Below are 12502 nucleotides of genomic sequence, written 5' to 3' on the forward strand. Positions count from 1 at the left end.
ATCCCATAGAAGCCTATGGGCTTCTCTTCGCAGCGCTGCTGTGTGTGGGCTCTGACACGGGTCCCTACCAGCATGCCCCGCTGCCGCCAGCTTCTCTGAGCATGTGCAGTTGGACTTCCCCGTTAGAAACAAGGAAGTCCAGGCAGCAGCGGGGATCCCAAAGGGCAGCTCTTATCAGGAGAGCTGTCCTTTGCGTTGCTCATCGCATATGTTAGTACATATGTGATGGGCAGCAGGATGGACCTCTGCTGCTTTGTACAACCTGCCCCTGATGTCCCGTTCTTATTCTATTTCATAACTTCTAAAATCCCTCATGAAAATGACCCTTTTCTCCAAGGTGTGTTCCCTTGCAATATATTCTCACATGTAATTAGCCAAACAGTGACCATGACCACGTTGGCATTAGCCAGGGACTCCTAAACCCCCATAGTTTTCTATTCTGACATTGTGCTTTGTTTTCAGTGTCCATGTTGGATGATGGCCGGGCTGAAGTTAATGGACTAAAGGCCTCACGTTTTTTTAGCCTGACTGAAAGGCTGAACCCCGGAGCTGACCCTTTTGTGTGGCTGTTTATCCGCCCACCTTGGTCTACCTCAGGAAGCTGCTGTAAGGCGGTAGTGTTCGACACCCTGAAGGAGGAGTGCCAGGGGAACCGCAAGAAAGAAGGGATAACGGGGGTGAGTGATCGTCTGGAGTTGACTCTGCTTGATATATGCCAGTACCCTGTATGTACAGAAACCTAGAGTATTACGGTAGATAAGAATTCTTTGTCCCTTTTTATGGTGTAGTGGTTTGATTAGGGCAGGGGTGTCCAAACTTTTTGCGACGAGGGCCAGATTTGGTGAAGTGTAAATGTATGGGGGCCGACCATTCAGCCTGACATTTTTTGAATCCTTAATCACATCAGAATGGTGCCCCCCTTCCCTTAATGTCCATCAGTGCCTCCATTCATTGTATGATCCCAAGCCTGACCCTCCTTCACTGTATGACTCCCATTCACTATGTACCCCACTCTGCCTCCATTCACTGTATGTCCCCCAGCCTGACCCTCCTTCACTGTATGTCCCCCACTCTGCCCCCTCCCTTCTCTGTATGTTTCCCAGCCCCTTGTGTGAGCCAGAGGAAGGAGAGGCAAAGCAAGGACAGGATATGCTTGGGCTCCCACTGCTGCCCTCCTCCGCTCTGCATGTTACAGGAGCAAGCTTCCCCCCTCCCCAAACACTGCTGTCACTGTGATTGTGGAGTAGGGTGATATACGATTGCAGCAGCAGGGGTAGGACGCCAAACACATCTGACTGGCGGCCGGCTCCTCCTCACTGCAGCAGACAGCAAGGTAAAGGCGCGTTCGCCGGGGCCCCACCTTTAGTGTCCTGTGCTGTGCTTCCCACATCTGATGCTCTGCCCGCTTCCAGCTGGAGGCTAAGGGACGCTTGAAATGACAGCACGGGCCGCATTTGGCCCCCCGGCCTGACTTTGGACATGCCTGGATAAGGGTAAGGGATTGAAGGGGCCTACACATGGGGCGACACTACTGAGCAATGTAGATCACAATGTCCTGCACATCGATGTGTCAGAGCTGAGTGCTGAGCGATCTGTCAAGGCCAGTGTACTCCGGTGAGAACACTGGCCCTGACTGGCGATCACACTAGATTTATCCTGCATGCAGGCTATTTATCGCCAGGCAATAATGACCCCTACACACAATTTAGTTCATTTGCTTAGAAAATGCCCTGAAATTGCCCCATTAGTGTAGTAGGATTATTTGGGAGGTTAAGGGTGAGAGGTTATGTGCAGATGCTCATGGCCAGGTCAGAGGTCCATCTGGGGCAGAGTCCAAGATATGGAGCGCAGGAGTTGTAGGTAGACTTTAAACATAAATTATTTCACAGAAAGACTAGTAGATAAGTGGAATAACCTCCCATCAGAGGTGGTAGAAGCAAATACAGTAGAGCAATGTAAACATGCTTGGGATAGGCATATTTATATCCTTACAAAAAATAAGGATCAAATATGGTTTGAGGTAACATGTTTAAAAAAGGGGTCAGACTAGATGGGCCAAGTGGTTCTTATTTGCCGTTATATTCTATGTTTCTGTCGTGTATGGGTGAGGTGACTAGTGAGATCTATATTGAGTGGGTGGGCTTATTTAATGCTACCTGAAAATGAAAATCTCTATAGAGATATTAACTAATGCAAAATTAAAAATCTGCAAAATCCCCTGCAAAGGACATGATCGGTCCTTATGCCTACTGTACTGGCTTCTTACTATTGTTCTCCTGTGTCGGCAGCAATTAATGTTCTTGTGTTCTATGCAGGCTCTCCGGGGATCCATACAGTATTGTTTGGCGAAAATATTAAACTTGTTTGAGGTAAGAACTCTCATAGCATATGTAAGAACTCTCATAGCATATGTAAGCTATCGGGAGGGTATGTATGTATACACATGTTCGGGGTGCACAAGTAGATTTCATGTGAATGCTGAAGACCAGTTAAATCTAATATTTGTGTTCCTATCTGTCTGTATATGATAAGACTTGGTGTGGAACTGTTGCCTACACAATGTAGCCTGTCCATTTACTGGAATCAAATGACATTATGGCACTTGAGCGATTTTATAGTCTTAGCCAGTATTGATGCGACTGTAGCCTGGTGCTGGCCATATCCAAGTGAGGGTGACCACTATAAAGACTAGTGTAACCTTGTGAGGGGTACATATCCCCAGCTTTTTGGAGATGGTATGCGGTGACCGTTATATATTGCACTGCACCCATCACCGACCATTAAACTTACTCCCAGTAAAAGAGAAAACAAGGTGAGTGGTGCGCTATCAACAGCTGCTGGCACTGGGTTGTCAAGCCCAAAATATTGTAGTAAATAAAAAAGGAATGTGCCAGCGCTGGCTGAACAATTAGAAAGACCAGACGGTATCTCAAAAATTTATCAATTTATTTTAAACATATAAAAACAATCAAGAAAAATAATAAAACACACATTAAATAAAATGAGCACAGGATGCTTTTTGCTAGTGAATTGCGGAGCTCCACAAGTGTGGAATTCTTGTGAAATGAAGTAATAGTTATATTACCATCTGTTGTTCTCTGGTGTAAAGGTTGTGGGCACCAGGAAAAGTGATGTTGAAGTCCCATATGATGGTTCCCTAATGAGGGATGAAGCAGGTCTCCCTATTTGGCGTCTTCTCCTTGATAATGGATATTAGGAATTAGGCTTGAATCCCCAAATGAGTTGTAATCCAAATAAATTTAGGAGATGATGGACGTCTGTGGGAGAAGGGGCATCACTTGTAAAGATTAGAGATGGTCTTTCTTTCAATAGCTCAACGCGTTTCCCCGGATGTTTACTGTCTGGCTTCCTCAGGAGCAAGTGTGTCCCTTGTCTCACTTGCTCCTGAGGAAGCTGGACAGTAAACATCCGGGGAAACGCGTTGAGCTATTGAAAGAAAGACCATCTCTAATCTTTACAAGTGATGCCCCTTCTCCCACAGACGTCCATCATCTCCTAAATTTATTTGGATTACAACTCATTTGGGGATTCAAGCCTAATTCCTAATATCCATTATCAAGAAGAAGACGCCAAATAGGGAGACCTGCTTCATCCCTCATTAGGGAACCATCATATGGGACACATCACTTTTCCTGGTGCCCACAACCTTTACACCAGAGAACAACAGATGGTAATATAACTATTACTTCATTTTACAAGAATTCCACACTTGTGGAGCTCCGCAATTCACTAGCAAAAAGCATCCTGTGCTCATTTTATATTTCATTTTATTTAATGTGTGTTTTATTATTTTTCTTGATTATTGTTTTTATATGTTTAAAATAAATTGAAAAATTTTTGAGATACCGTCTGGTCTTTCTAATTGTTCAGCCAGCGCTGGCACATTCCTTTTTTCTTTACTCCCAGTAATGAATACTGTGCACTGCGTTATGGTACATTGGGGCAGATGGGTTGGGATCGTTTGGTCGAATGCATTATGGTCGAATGTCATTACATCGAATCCATTAGGTCGAATTGCTAAAAGGTCGACATGATTCTAGGTCGACATGGGAAAAGGTCGAAATGATTCTAGGTCGAAAGGTCATTAGGTCGACAAGGTCATTAGTTCGACATTGTCTAGGTCGACATTCACAAAGTCGACATGGGGTTTTTCACTGTTTTTTTTACCTGAATGTCAACACAGTCGACATGGACACAGTTTAAAGTGCACTGCATCCCCTCGCATCGCTCGCTGCGCTCGCTATGCGTCGGGCACGGTGCCTCGCTACGCTCGGCACACTATTTTATTCTCCCACCACGCCCTAGTGGATGGTAGGGCATGAAATACCGCCTGTCAGCACATGTCGGCTCAAAAAACAGTGAAAAACCCCATGTCGACTTTGTGAATGTCGACCTAGACAATGTCGAACTAATGACCTTGTCGACCTAATGACCTGTCGAACTAATGACCTTTCGACCTAGAATCATTTCGACCTTTTCCCATGTCGACCTAGATACATGTCGACCTTTTAGCAATTCGACCTAATGGATTCGATGTAATGACATTCGACCATAATGCATTCGACCAAATGACCGCATCCCGGGCAGATGTATTAAGCCTTAACAAGAGATCAATGCAAGGGTGATAGAGATAAACGTCAGCTTACTGCCATGTTACAGGCTGCAGTTGAAAAAGTCAGTAAGGAGCTGATTGGCTGGACGTTTATCTCTCTTGATCACCCTAGCATTTATCTCTTGTTAAAGCTTAATACATCTGCCCCACTGCGCGGTTCCTGTTAATTCCTGTGTTCTCATTACTGTGATATCACTAAGTGTTATAGCACATCTCATTATAATAAGTGCATAGGGCGTGTCCTACCCTACAGCTAATAAAAAAAAAAAAAAAAAAAGTTGTCCGCCGCATTACATCCAGCCCACAGACTTAAAAAAAAAAAAAAAAGAGCCCGTTCCATGTACTCAGTCAGTCCTTTTTATAGCCCCTTTGTGCTGTCTTTGCAGGATGAGGACCGGAAGAGAGAAGCCCTCAGAATGCTGGAGGCTTCAGCCTCTCTAGGCTGCCTGCACAGCTCCTACCTCCTATGGGAATCAAAACAGAACAGTGCTGTAAGTAGAGCGTCTGTCTGTAGATCAACCAACTTTATTTCTAGTATGTTATGGTGTGGCTCATCATTGGCAGCCCTGTCCTTGTTTTCTGTACCATGTACACACCGTTCTAATCCCAATATGTCATTCTCCTGTCCCTTTCTAGGTAACTGATCCTGGAAGATATCTACAGAGCCTCCGACAGCTGCGGGACTATGCGGTACGGGGTTGCTGGGATGCACAGGTGAGCTCCGCTAGTGTTGTTTTTTTAAATAATAAAATGTTTTTTGTGCAGTTAAGGTTTCAACTCTGGCTAAATTAAAAGGACAATTCCACACCTCATTAGAGTCCCAGTAAAGATTAACAGCACTTAAATACCTGCTATAAAAGCATCGTCTGTTTACTCGCAGATACAGGAGAGCGGTTTGAGATTGTAATTTCTAGTGAGCAGAACCCATCTCTCCTGCTGTTTTCTCATCTGCTCCTACTGTGCAATCCGGATTTCTTCCCTTTTCCATGTTCTTAAGAACACTTTTTATAGCCTTGTTTTGACTTTAAATTAATTGGCGCGTTAAGAAATACCGGCTAACTTGCCGGAATGGCATCTATGCTTGCATCCTGGCCACTCTTATGCCAGGTCTTTGTTATACCTTGCGTACGTTAGAATTTACCACCACCACGGCTTTTATTGTCCTGTCTTATAGGATATTTTGCTTATAAGTCAGTGTATATTTTACATGCTATATCCACTTATAGATTTCCTTGGCTAAATCCTGTGGACAAAAGAACCAGCTGGGTCTGGAGCTGCGGACGAACTCTGACCTTGTTTGTCAAGTCTTCCAGTCCTCCCTCCCCATCAGCAAGGCCAGCATCTTCACCAAGCAGAAGGGCATGAATGACACTATGCGGTGAGTTCACCAGTGCCAGTAGACTGAGGGAGAAATTTAGGTACTTGTGTATTATCACGGCGCCCATCGCATACCACTAATTAAGGTATGCGATGGACCCAATTTCAACCATTTCCCGGGGCTGAGTATACAATTTTAGGTACTTATGTATTATCTGGGCTCCCATGTTAATTGCACCCCATTTTTTCATACCCCTACTATCCAACTACGCATCGAATTGATTTTATATAGTGTGGTGAGCGCAGCGAGCCACTGTGCCCGAAGTGTGGCGAGCGGACGCGGTCTCATAAGAAAAACGGGAGCCCAGATATTACATAAGTACCCAATTTTAATATCGCGTCGCATCGAATGCCATTATAATGGCATGCGATGGACGCGATTTTTCCATTGATTCCCATGTTAAATGGCCCCCCCCAGACCCGATTTGTAATTGTATACCCACCCTGTTGGGTTATGAGTGTGTTAAATGCCCCCACATTGTTAACGCCCCCCCACTATGAACGCCAACCCGAAGCGTGGCGAGCGGTGGCGGTACGCGTCCTCCGACCTTTTCATACCCCCACTATCCACGTCGGCGTGGAGTTGATTTTATAAAGTGGCGAGCCACCGAGCCCGAAGCGTGGCGAGCGGACGCTTATACCTGTGAAGTTATGCGCGTCCCCTCGCTGTGCTCGCCACACTTTGGGCTCGCCACACTTTATATAATCAACTCCACGCCGACGTGGATAGTGGGGGTATGAAAAGGTCGGAGGACGCGTACCGCCGCCCCTCGCGGGCTTGCTGAGCTCGCCACGCTTCGGGTTGGCGTTCATAGTGTGGGGGCATTTAACATACTCATAACCCATCAGGGTGGGTATACAAATCGGGTCTGGGGGGGGCATTTCACATGGTAAGAAGGCATACAATTAAAAATCGGGTGACATCGCATGCGATGCAACAAGATTTTTCATTGTACAATGCCCTGCGATGGAAACCGTGGGCGCCGTGATAATACACAAGTACCGAAATTTACTAAAATGGGGGTTTTATCACACGTGATGTTGCTATGGGCAACCAATCAGATCCTATCTATCTTCTAGAAGGTGCTAAATAATGAAGTGGGTTTTTAACATTTATTACACTGAATTTATGTATGCAGTCCTATGGTTTAATTTACTAATATGTGGGTGTAAGTCAAATCCTAGCTTTCCATTTCTATAATGTGTCAGAATGTCAGACGAACCTTATGGATTGCTATGAGTCACTCCTTCACTAGGGGGCACTGGGGTAAATGGTGCTGTGTAGTAAACCTGCACTTTAGTACCTCCTATACTTTTAGAAATGACCTGCCCAAACTGTGTGTGCCATAGTTTTAGCATTCCCAAACCAGCTGGAGTTTGGACATGCCTGCTTTAGAAGCTTCACCTAGAGACCATTGTGCTGATTGTGTCTTCCCCCATCTCTTCCAGGTACATCCTTATAGACTGGCTGGTAGAAGTGGCTACAATGAAAGACTTCTCCAGTCTCTGTCTGCACATGACTGTGGGGCTTGTAGATCGGTACTTGAAGCTACGTCGCGTTCCCCGTGCACGACTCCAACTAGTTGGCATTGCCTGTATGGTGATCTGCTCACGGTGAGTACCTCTGACCGCTGCATGGTGGATATGAGAGCACGGATATTGAATCCTCATGAATTTAGTTATTCACGAATGATGTTCTCACAGGTTTATCAGCAAAGAGATCCTGACCATCAGAGAAGCTGTGTGGCTCACAGATAACACTTACAAGTACGAGGACCTGGTACGCATGATGGGCGAGATCATCTCTGCACTGGAGGGCAAGATCAGGGTGAGCTCTCTTTATTTATGCAGGGAGTTGTTTTAAAGAATCTCTTTAGGTCTGTTCACCGTATTCTAAGTTATAAGGTGTCAGGTTATCGCTATATGTAATTTACCTTCATGGACCCTATCTGAGCTTTAAAGTTTTAAAAGTCCTCTTATTTGTCTGGTCGGCTGAAGCCAAGGCGGTTACATATGGACTATAAGTGTCCATTCACTGGTTGTTTCCCAAATTGCTAATCTCTCCTGATATTGAGTCCATCTGTATTTTGTACCATAGGCACGTGGGATGCAGTTGTTATGTCGACCTTTAGCCTGTCAGCCTTAATTGTGTTGACCCTATTACCCATACAATGCGAACTGTCACGAAATAACCATACAAGGCTCCTTTTACACCCTAAATGACTACTTGCCGTACACTCTTCTGCCGGCGGCTGTTTGTCCCAGAAATCCCCCCTCCATAAAGTCTGCTGATCGCCGCTGCTCAGATAAAAACATGTTGCATAAGCCTTATGTACTGCAGACAAATCCTTCCCTTTATTCCTCTTCATTTTCACAAAACACCCACAACAGGGTTTTTTGTTTCCTCTAAAAAGAGGAGTTTGCCCATAGAAACTGATCAGGATCTATCAGGATTATAACACAGTATAGAACCATGATAGACCGCCTCAATGGGGCCACAATGGACAACCCTTTTCATCTATGTAATGAGTTCCTCTAAATCACGGGTGTCAAACACAAGGCCCGCGGGCCAAATCCGGCCCGCCAGACCTCGTCATGTGGCCCGCGCAGCCGCCGCCACCCACCCCCGCCTGGCGCCGATTACATTACTGCAGGAAGCCATCACAGTGTGAGTGTCACATCACATTCAGTGACACTCACATGACGACTCGAGACTGAGAGACATACCTAACAACGTGAGGAAGCCAGGTGACACAGTCACTCCGCCGCGGCGCTCACTGGGAGGAGGAGGGAGGTCGGACAGTGGACACAGACTTGTTAGTGTCACTGTGTGGCGTGCCCGGCTCCTCCTGCGGGTTGCGGCTACGGCGCTGCCATGTGTGACACACGCCCACCTGACAGCAGTGACACCGTGACGTGCATGCGGCTGCCTGTCGGACTTGGACGCCGGCCCGGCGGTGAGCTGCCTCCTGCCTGTGGTGCAGCAGTGGCATCAGTTGGTTCAGTATATTTACTGTAAGTTCGGCAGTGGGGTGGGCACAGTTGTGTTGTCTCTTGTTGTCCAGAGTCCGCGGCCGGGCAGGCAGAGAGCCAGGCCAGCAGCACACAGCCGCAGCCTGAGCCCACAAATCTGCAGTGCGGCTGCCTGTGTCCAGGGTCATTATCTGTCCCACTGTCACCACCAGTCCAGAACTCTAGCGAGAGTCCTGCGAACCCAGAGGCCCAGGTCACCTGCTGGGCCATCTGACGTCACGTCACTGTGCCCTGTCCCCAGGCCCCCAGCCGATCTCCCTGCTAGTTATTACTTACATTATTACAAAAAACAGTAATAATTGAATGCAGTGACAATAATTTATGATAATAAAGAGTGGACACAGTCCTACAGATACAACCGGCCCTTTGAGGGTGACCAAACTGCTGATGCGGCCCCCGATGAATTTGACACCCCTGCTCTAAATCAATGCATTCAATCATTGAAAGATACCAATCATTAATGAACTGTCAGTGGGAACTTAAAATAAGTATGAACTTCTTCAGCGGTCCCAGAGGTGCATTGAGCCGGCGACATCACTGGCGTGCCTGCAAACTCGCGCAATGCATCGCTGGGACCGCTGCAGAAGATTCTGAAGGACGGCGTGGGACCATCAGGGGGACCAGGTAAGTATGTAAAAAAAAAAAAAACAGAAACTGAAAAATCTCTTATCCAAAATACTCATGGTCTCAAGCATTTCGGATAAGGGATATGCAATCTGTACAAGCTAAAGTAAATGGGCCTGGTTCAGAGTTGACCGCAAATGCTAAATCTTTCTCCATTGGGAAAAAATCATGCTGCACTGCAGGTGGGGCAGATGTAACGTGTGCAGAGTTATATTTGGATGGGGCGTGTTCAAACTGAAATCTGAATTGCAGTGTAAAAATAAAGCTGTCAATATTTACCCTGCACAGAAACAAAATTGCCCAAAGCTAACGCTCTGCATGTGTTACATCTGCCCCACCTGCAGTGCAGCATGTTTTTTTTCCATTTGAGAACAGTTTGTCATTTGTGATTAACTCTGAATCAGGCTCTATGACCACAGGTAAAACCGGACAGTCATTGGTCTAGAACAGAGCTTCTCCACTCCGAATCTTGAGTACCTTCAACAGATCATGTTTTCAGGATGTATTTAATTAAGCATATGTGAGTTAATATATTTGTTGCTGGTTCCATAATCCCACCTGTTTCTATAAACAAATCCTGAAAACATGACCTGTTGGTTGTACTTTACAGTATCAGTGATCATCGTAACCCTTGATTGTAATACAGTGGTTGCCATGGGCTATTAGTTTTGTCTCCATAAATGCCCACCTGTGTGCAATCCGTTGGCTCTGGAAGAGCAGTGTGATGATACTTGATGTTGGTACCAACGTGCTGTTTATGATTTTCAGATGCCCACTGTAATCGACTATAAGGATGTCCTTTCTCATATCATCTCACTGGACAGGAGCACCATGCACCTCTGCAGCTACATCTCAGAGCTCTCCTTGCTTTATACAGAACTTTCTGTGTATTCTCCGGCTCAGCTGGCTGCTGGCGCTATGCTGCTGGCACGCATACTGCACAAACAAGGTGGGTACACAATACGGGCTCTGCCATTACACAAGATGTACACACAGGAAGCCTATTACAGAAGATCTGTGTATTGCTAATGCCTCTGGTCTATCTTTAGTACTTTTCCTTTTGCTCATGATTTCAATTACGGAAATGTAATTATGGGGACCGTAAAGTCTTTTAAAAACATATCTTCAATTAAGTGTGCAACTAAAATCATTCCGTTCATAGCTGCGAGGAATGATGCGTTTATCCGGGTTCTCTCCCACAATCTAAATTTGATATACTTTATTTTAGTGGGATTGTTTTACCTTTTCGGTTAACTTTGCATCCTATACTTTTCCACCAAAATCCCAGGTCACACCCAGGTCTTTGACCCAGGATTTTGGTTGATCACCTCCATGGTCCCTGATTTCCACTGCCCTGTTTTTTCTGGATTTTTCCCGAGTTGACCCCTCTTTCCACTGAAAAGGGAAACCTGGGGGGGGGGGGGGGGGTTGTATATAGGAGAAGGTTAGTGGGGGAGGGGGCGGAAGGTGCTTGGTGTTCCCACTAGGCTGTTTTAGCGGGAACTCCTGTAGCAGCGCCCTACTAAAAGATCCGGTACTTATGTATTATCTGGGCTCCCATGTCAAATGCACCCCATTTTTTCATACCCCTACTATCCAACTACGCATGGAGTTGATTTTATATAGTGTGGCGAGCGCAGCGAGCCACCGTGCCCGAAGCGTGGCGAGCGCAGCGAGCCCCGCAAGGGGACGCGGTCTCATAAGAAAAACGGGAGCCCAGATATTACATAAGTACCAAAGATCCTGTTGCCTGGTCCGACTGTGTGCACGGGGAAGCCCAGCGCCGCCGTAGATGCGGTGCCTGGTGCTTCCCCGGCAGCACAGCAACTTTGGCCGGGCCCGCCCCCTTTAGTGGGGGCGGCGGCCGAGCCCACCCCTTTATTGACGGCAGCCTGGGCACGCCCCCTTTACTTGCTGTCGGCTGCCCGGGACCGTCCACAACTCTGACGTCGGCAGGCCCGGTCCGCCCCGGTGCAGCGGCGTCCTGCCCGCACAAAATCCTAGAGTGAACACGGCGCTTGCGTAAAAACCCTGCTTGATTCCTGAGTAAAAATCCTGGGTCACCAGACGTGATTTTTACCTGGCCACAATTTCCACTGACAAAAATCAGCGGTCAGTGTGCGTTCCCGTGCAGAAACCTGGGATTTTTAGGTCCGTGGAAAAGGGGTACTAGTACTCTCCCTAATTACACAACACTGCCAAATTTGTTTACTTTAATTACGTTATGCTTATTGTATTTTAAAGCTTGGTCTGTTGACACTGATTTTGTTGCCTGTTACATTCTCCCCCCAATTCCCCAACTGCTACTGAAATTGTCATGATCTAAGTTGTGTTCCTAACTGTATTGTACCACTCCTATTGTCTGCAGCACTTCCATGGCCTATCCAGCTGGTAGAGTGTACGAGCTTCACCCTGGAGCACCTCACCCCCTGTGTATTACTCCTGCACAAGAAATGGTGAGTATGCTGCGTAAATCTGGAAACCTGAGAAGGTTTGATAGCCGAGGAGTGAGTCATTTCTTGGCGCACTTCCCATAATGCACTGTGTACTGTTGCTGCTAAGGCAAATCTGATTTAAGACTAATCTCTGGGTTTTGGGGAAAGAGAAATCAATGAAGATGTTAAATCAGATAATCGTGATTTTCTTGTAACCTAGAATTTGATGGCTGTTCAGAACAGCTTGGTCCGTCTAGTCTGCCCTAAACACGTGCATTCACACACTTGCACGTGAGGATTAATTGAGAGCCAATTAACATAGTATATTTTTGAAATGTGGAAGAAAATAGGAGTACCCGGAGGAATTTTTGTATATAATATCAGCCACAAAAAAGATCAA

At 46.3% G+C, this 12502-nt stretch overlaps 1 protein-coding gene across 4 annotated transcripts in view; it reads left to right on the forward strand.

Annotated features, from left to right (window-relative positions):
* The window catches only part of CCNF (cyclin F), a 71306-nt gene that overhangs the window by 54094 nt on the left and 4710 nt on the right, over positions 1-12502 (forward strand). For all 4 annotated transcript variants that reach the window (XM_083153016.1, XM_083153013.1, XM_083153015.1 and 1 more), the window contains exons 5-13: positions 463-677; positions 2316-2369; positions 5020-5124; positions 5270-5347; positions 5860-6011; positions 7460-7624; positions 7715-7838; positions 10436-10616; positions 12036-12123. In XM_083153016.1, the coding sequence (XP_083009142.1) occupies positions 463-677; positions 2316-2369; positions 5020-5124; positions 5270-5347; positions 5860-6011; positions 7460-7624; positions 7715-7838; positions 10436-10616; positions 12036-12123 (1162 nt within the window). The remainder of the gene's footprint in view (positions 1-462; positions 678-2315; positions 2370-5019; positions 5125-5269; positions 5348-5859; positions 6012-7459; positions 7625-7714; positions 7839-10435; positions 10617-12035; positions 12124-12502) is intronic.

The sequence above is a fragment of the Crinia signifera genome, chromosome 7 (genome assembly GCF_055691185.1).
Source record: "Crinia signifera chromosome 7, ASM5569118v1, whole genome shotgun sequence".
Lineage (NCBI taxonomy): Eukaryota > Metazoa > Chordata > Amphibia > Anura > Myobatrachidae > Crinia > Crinia signifera.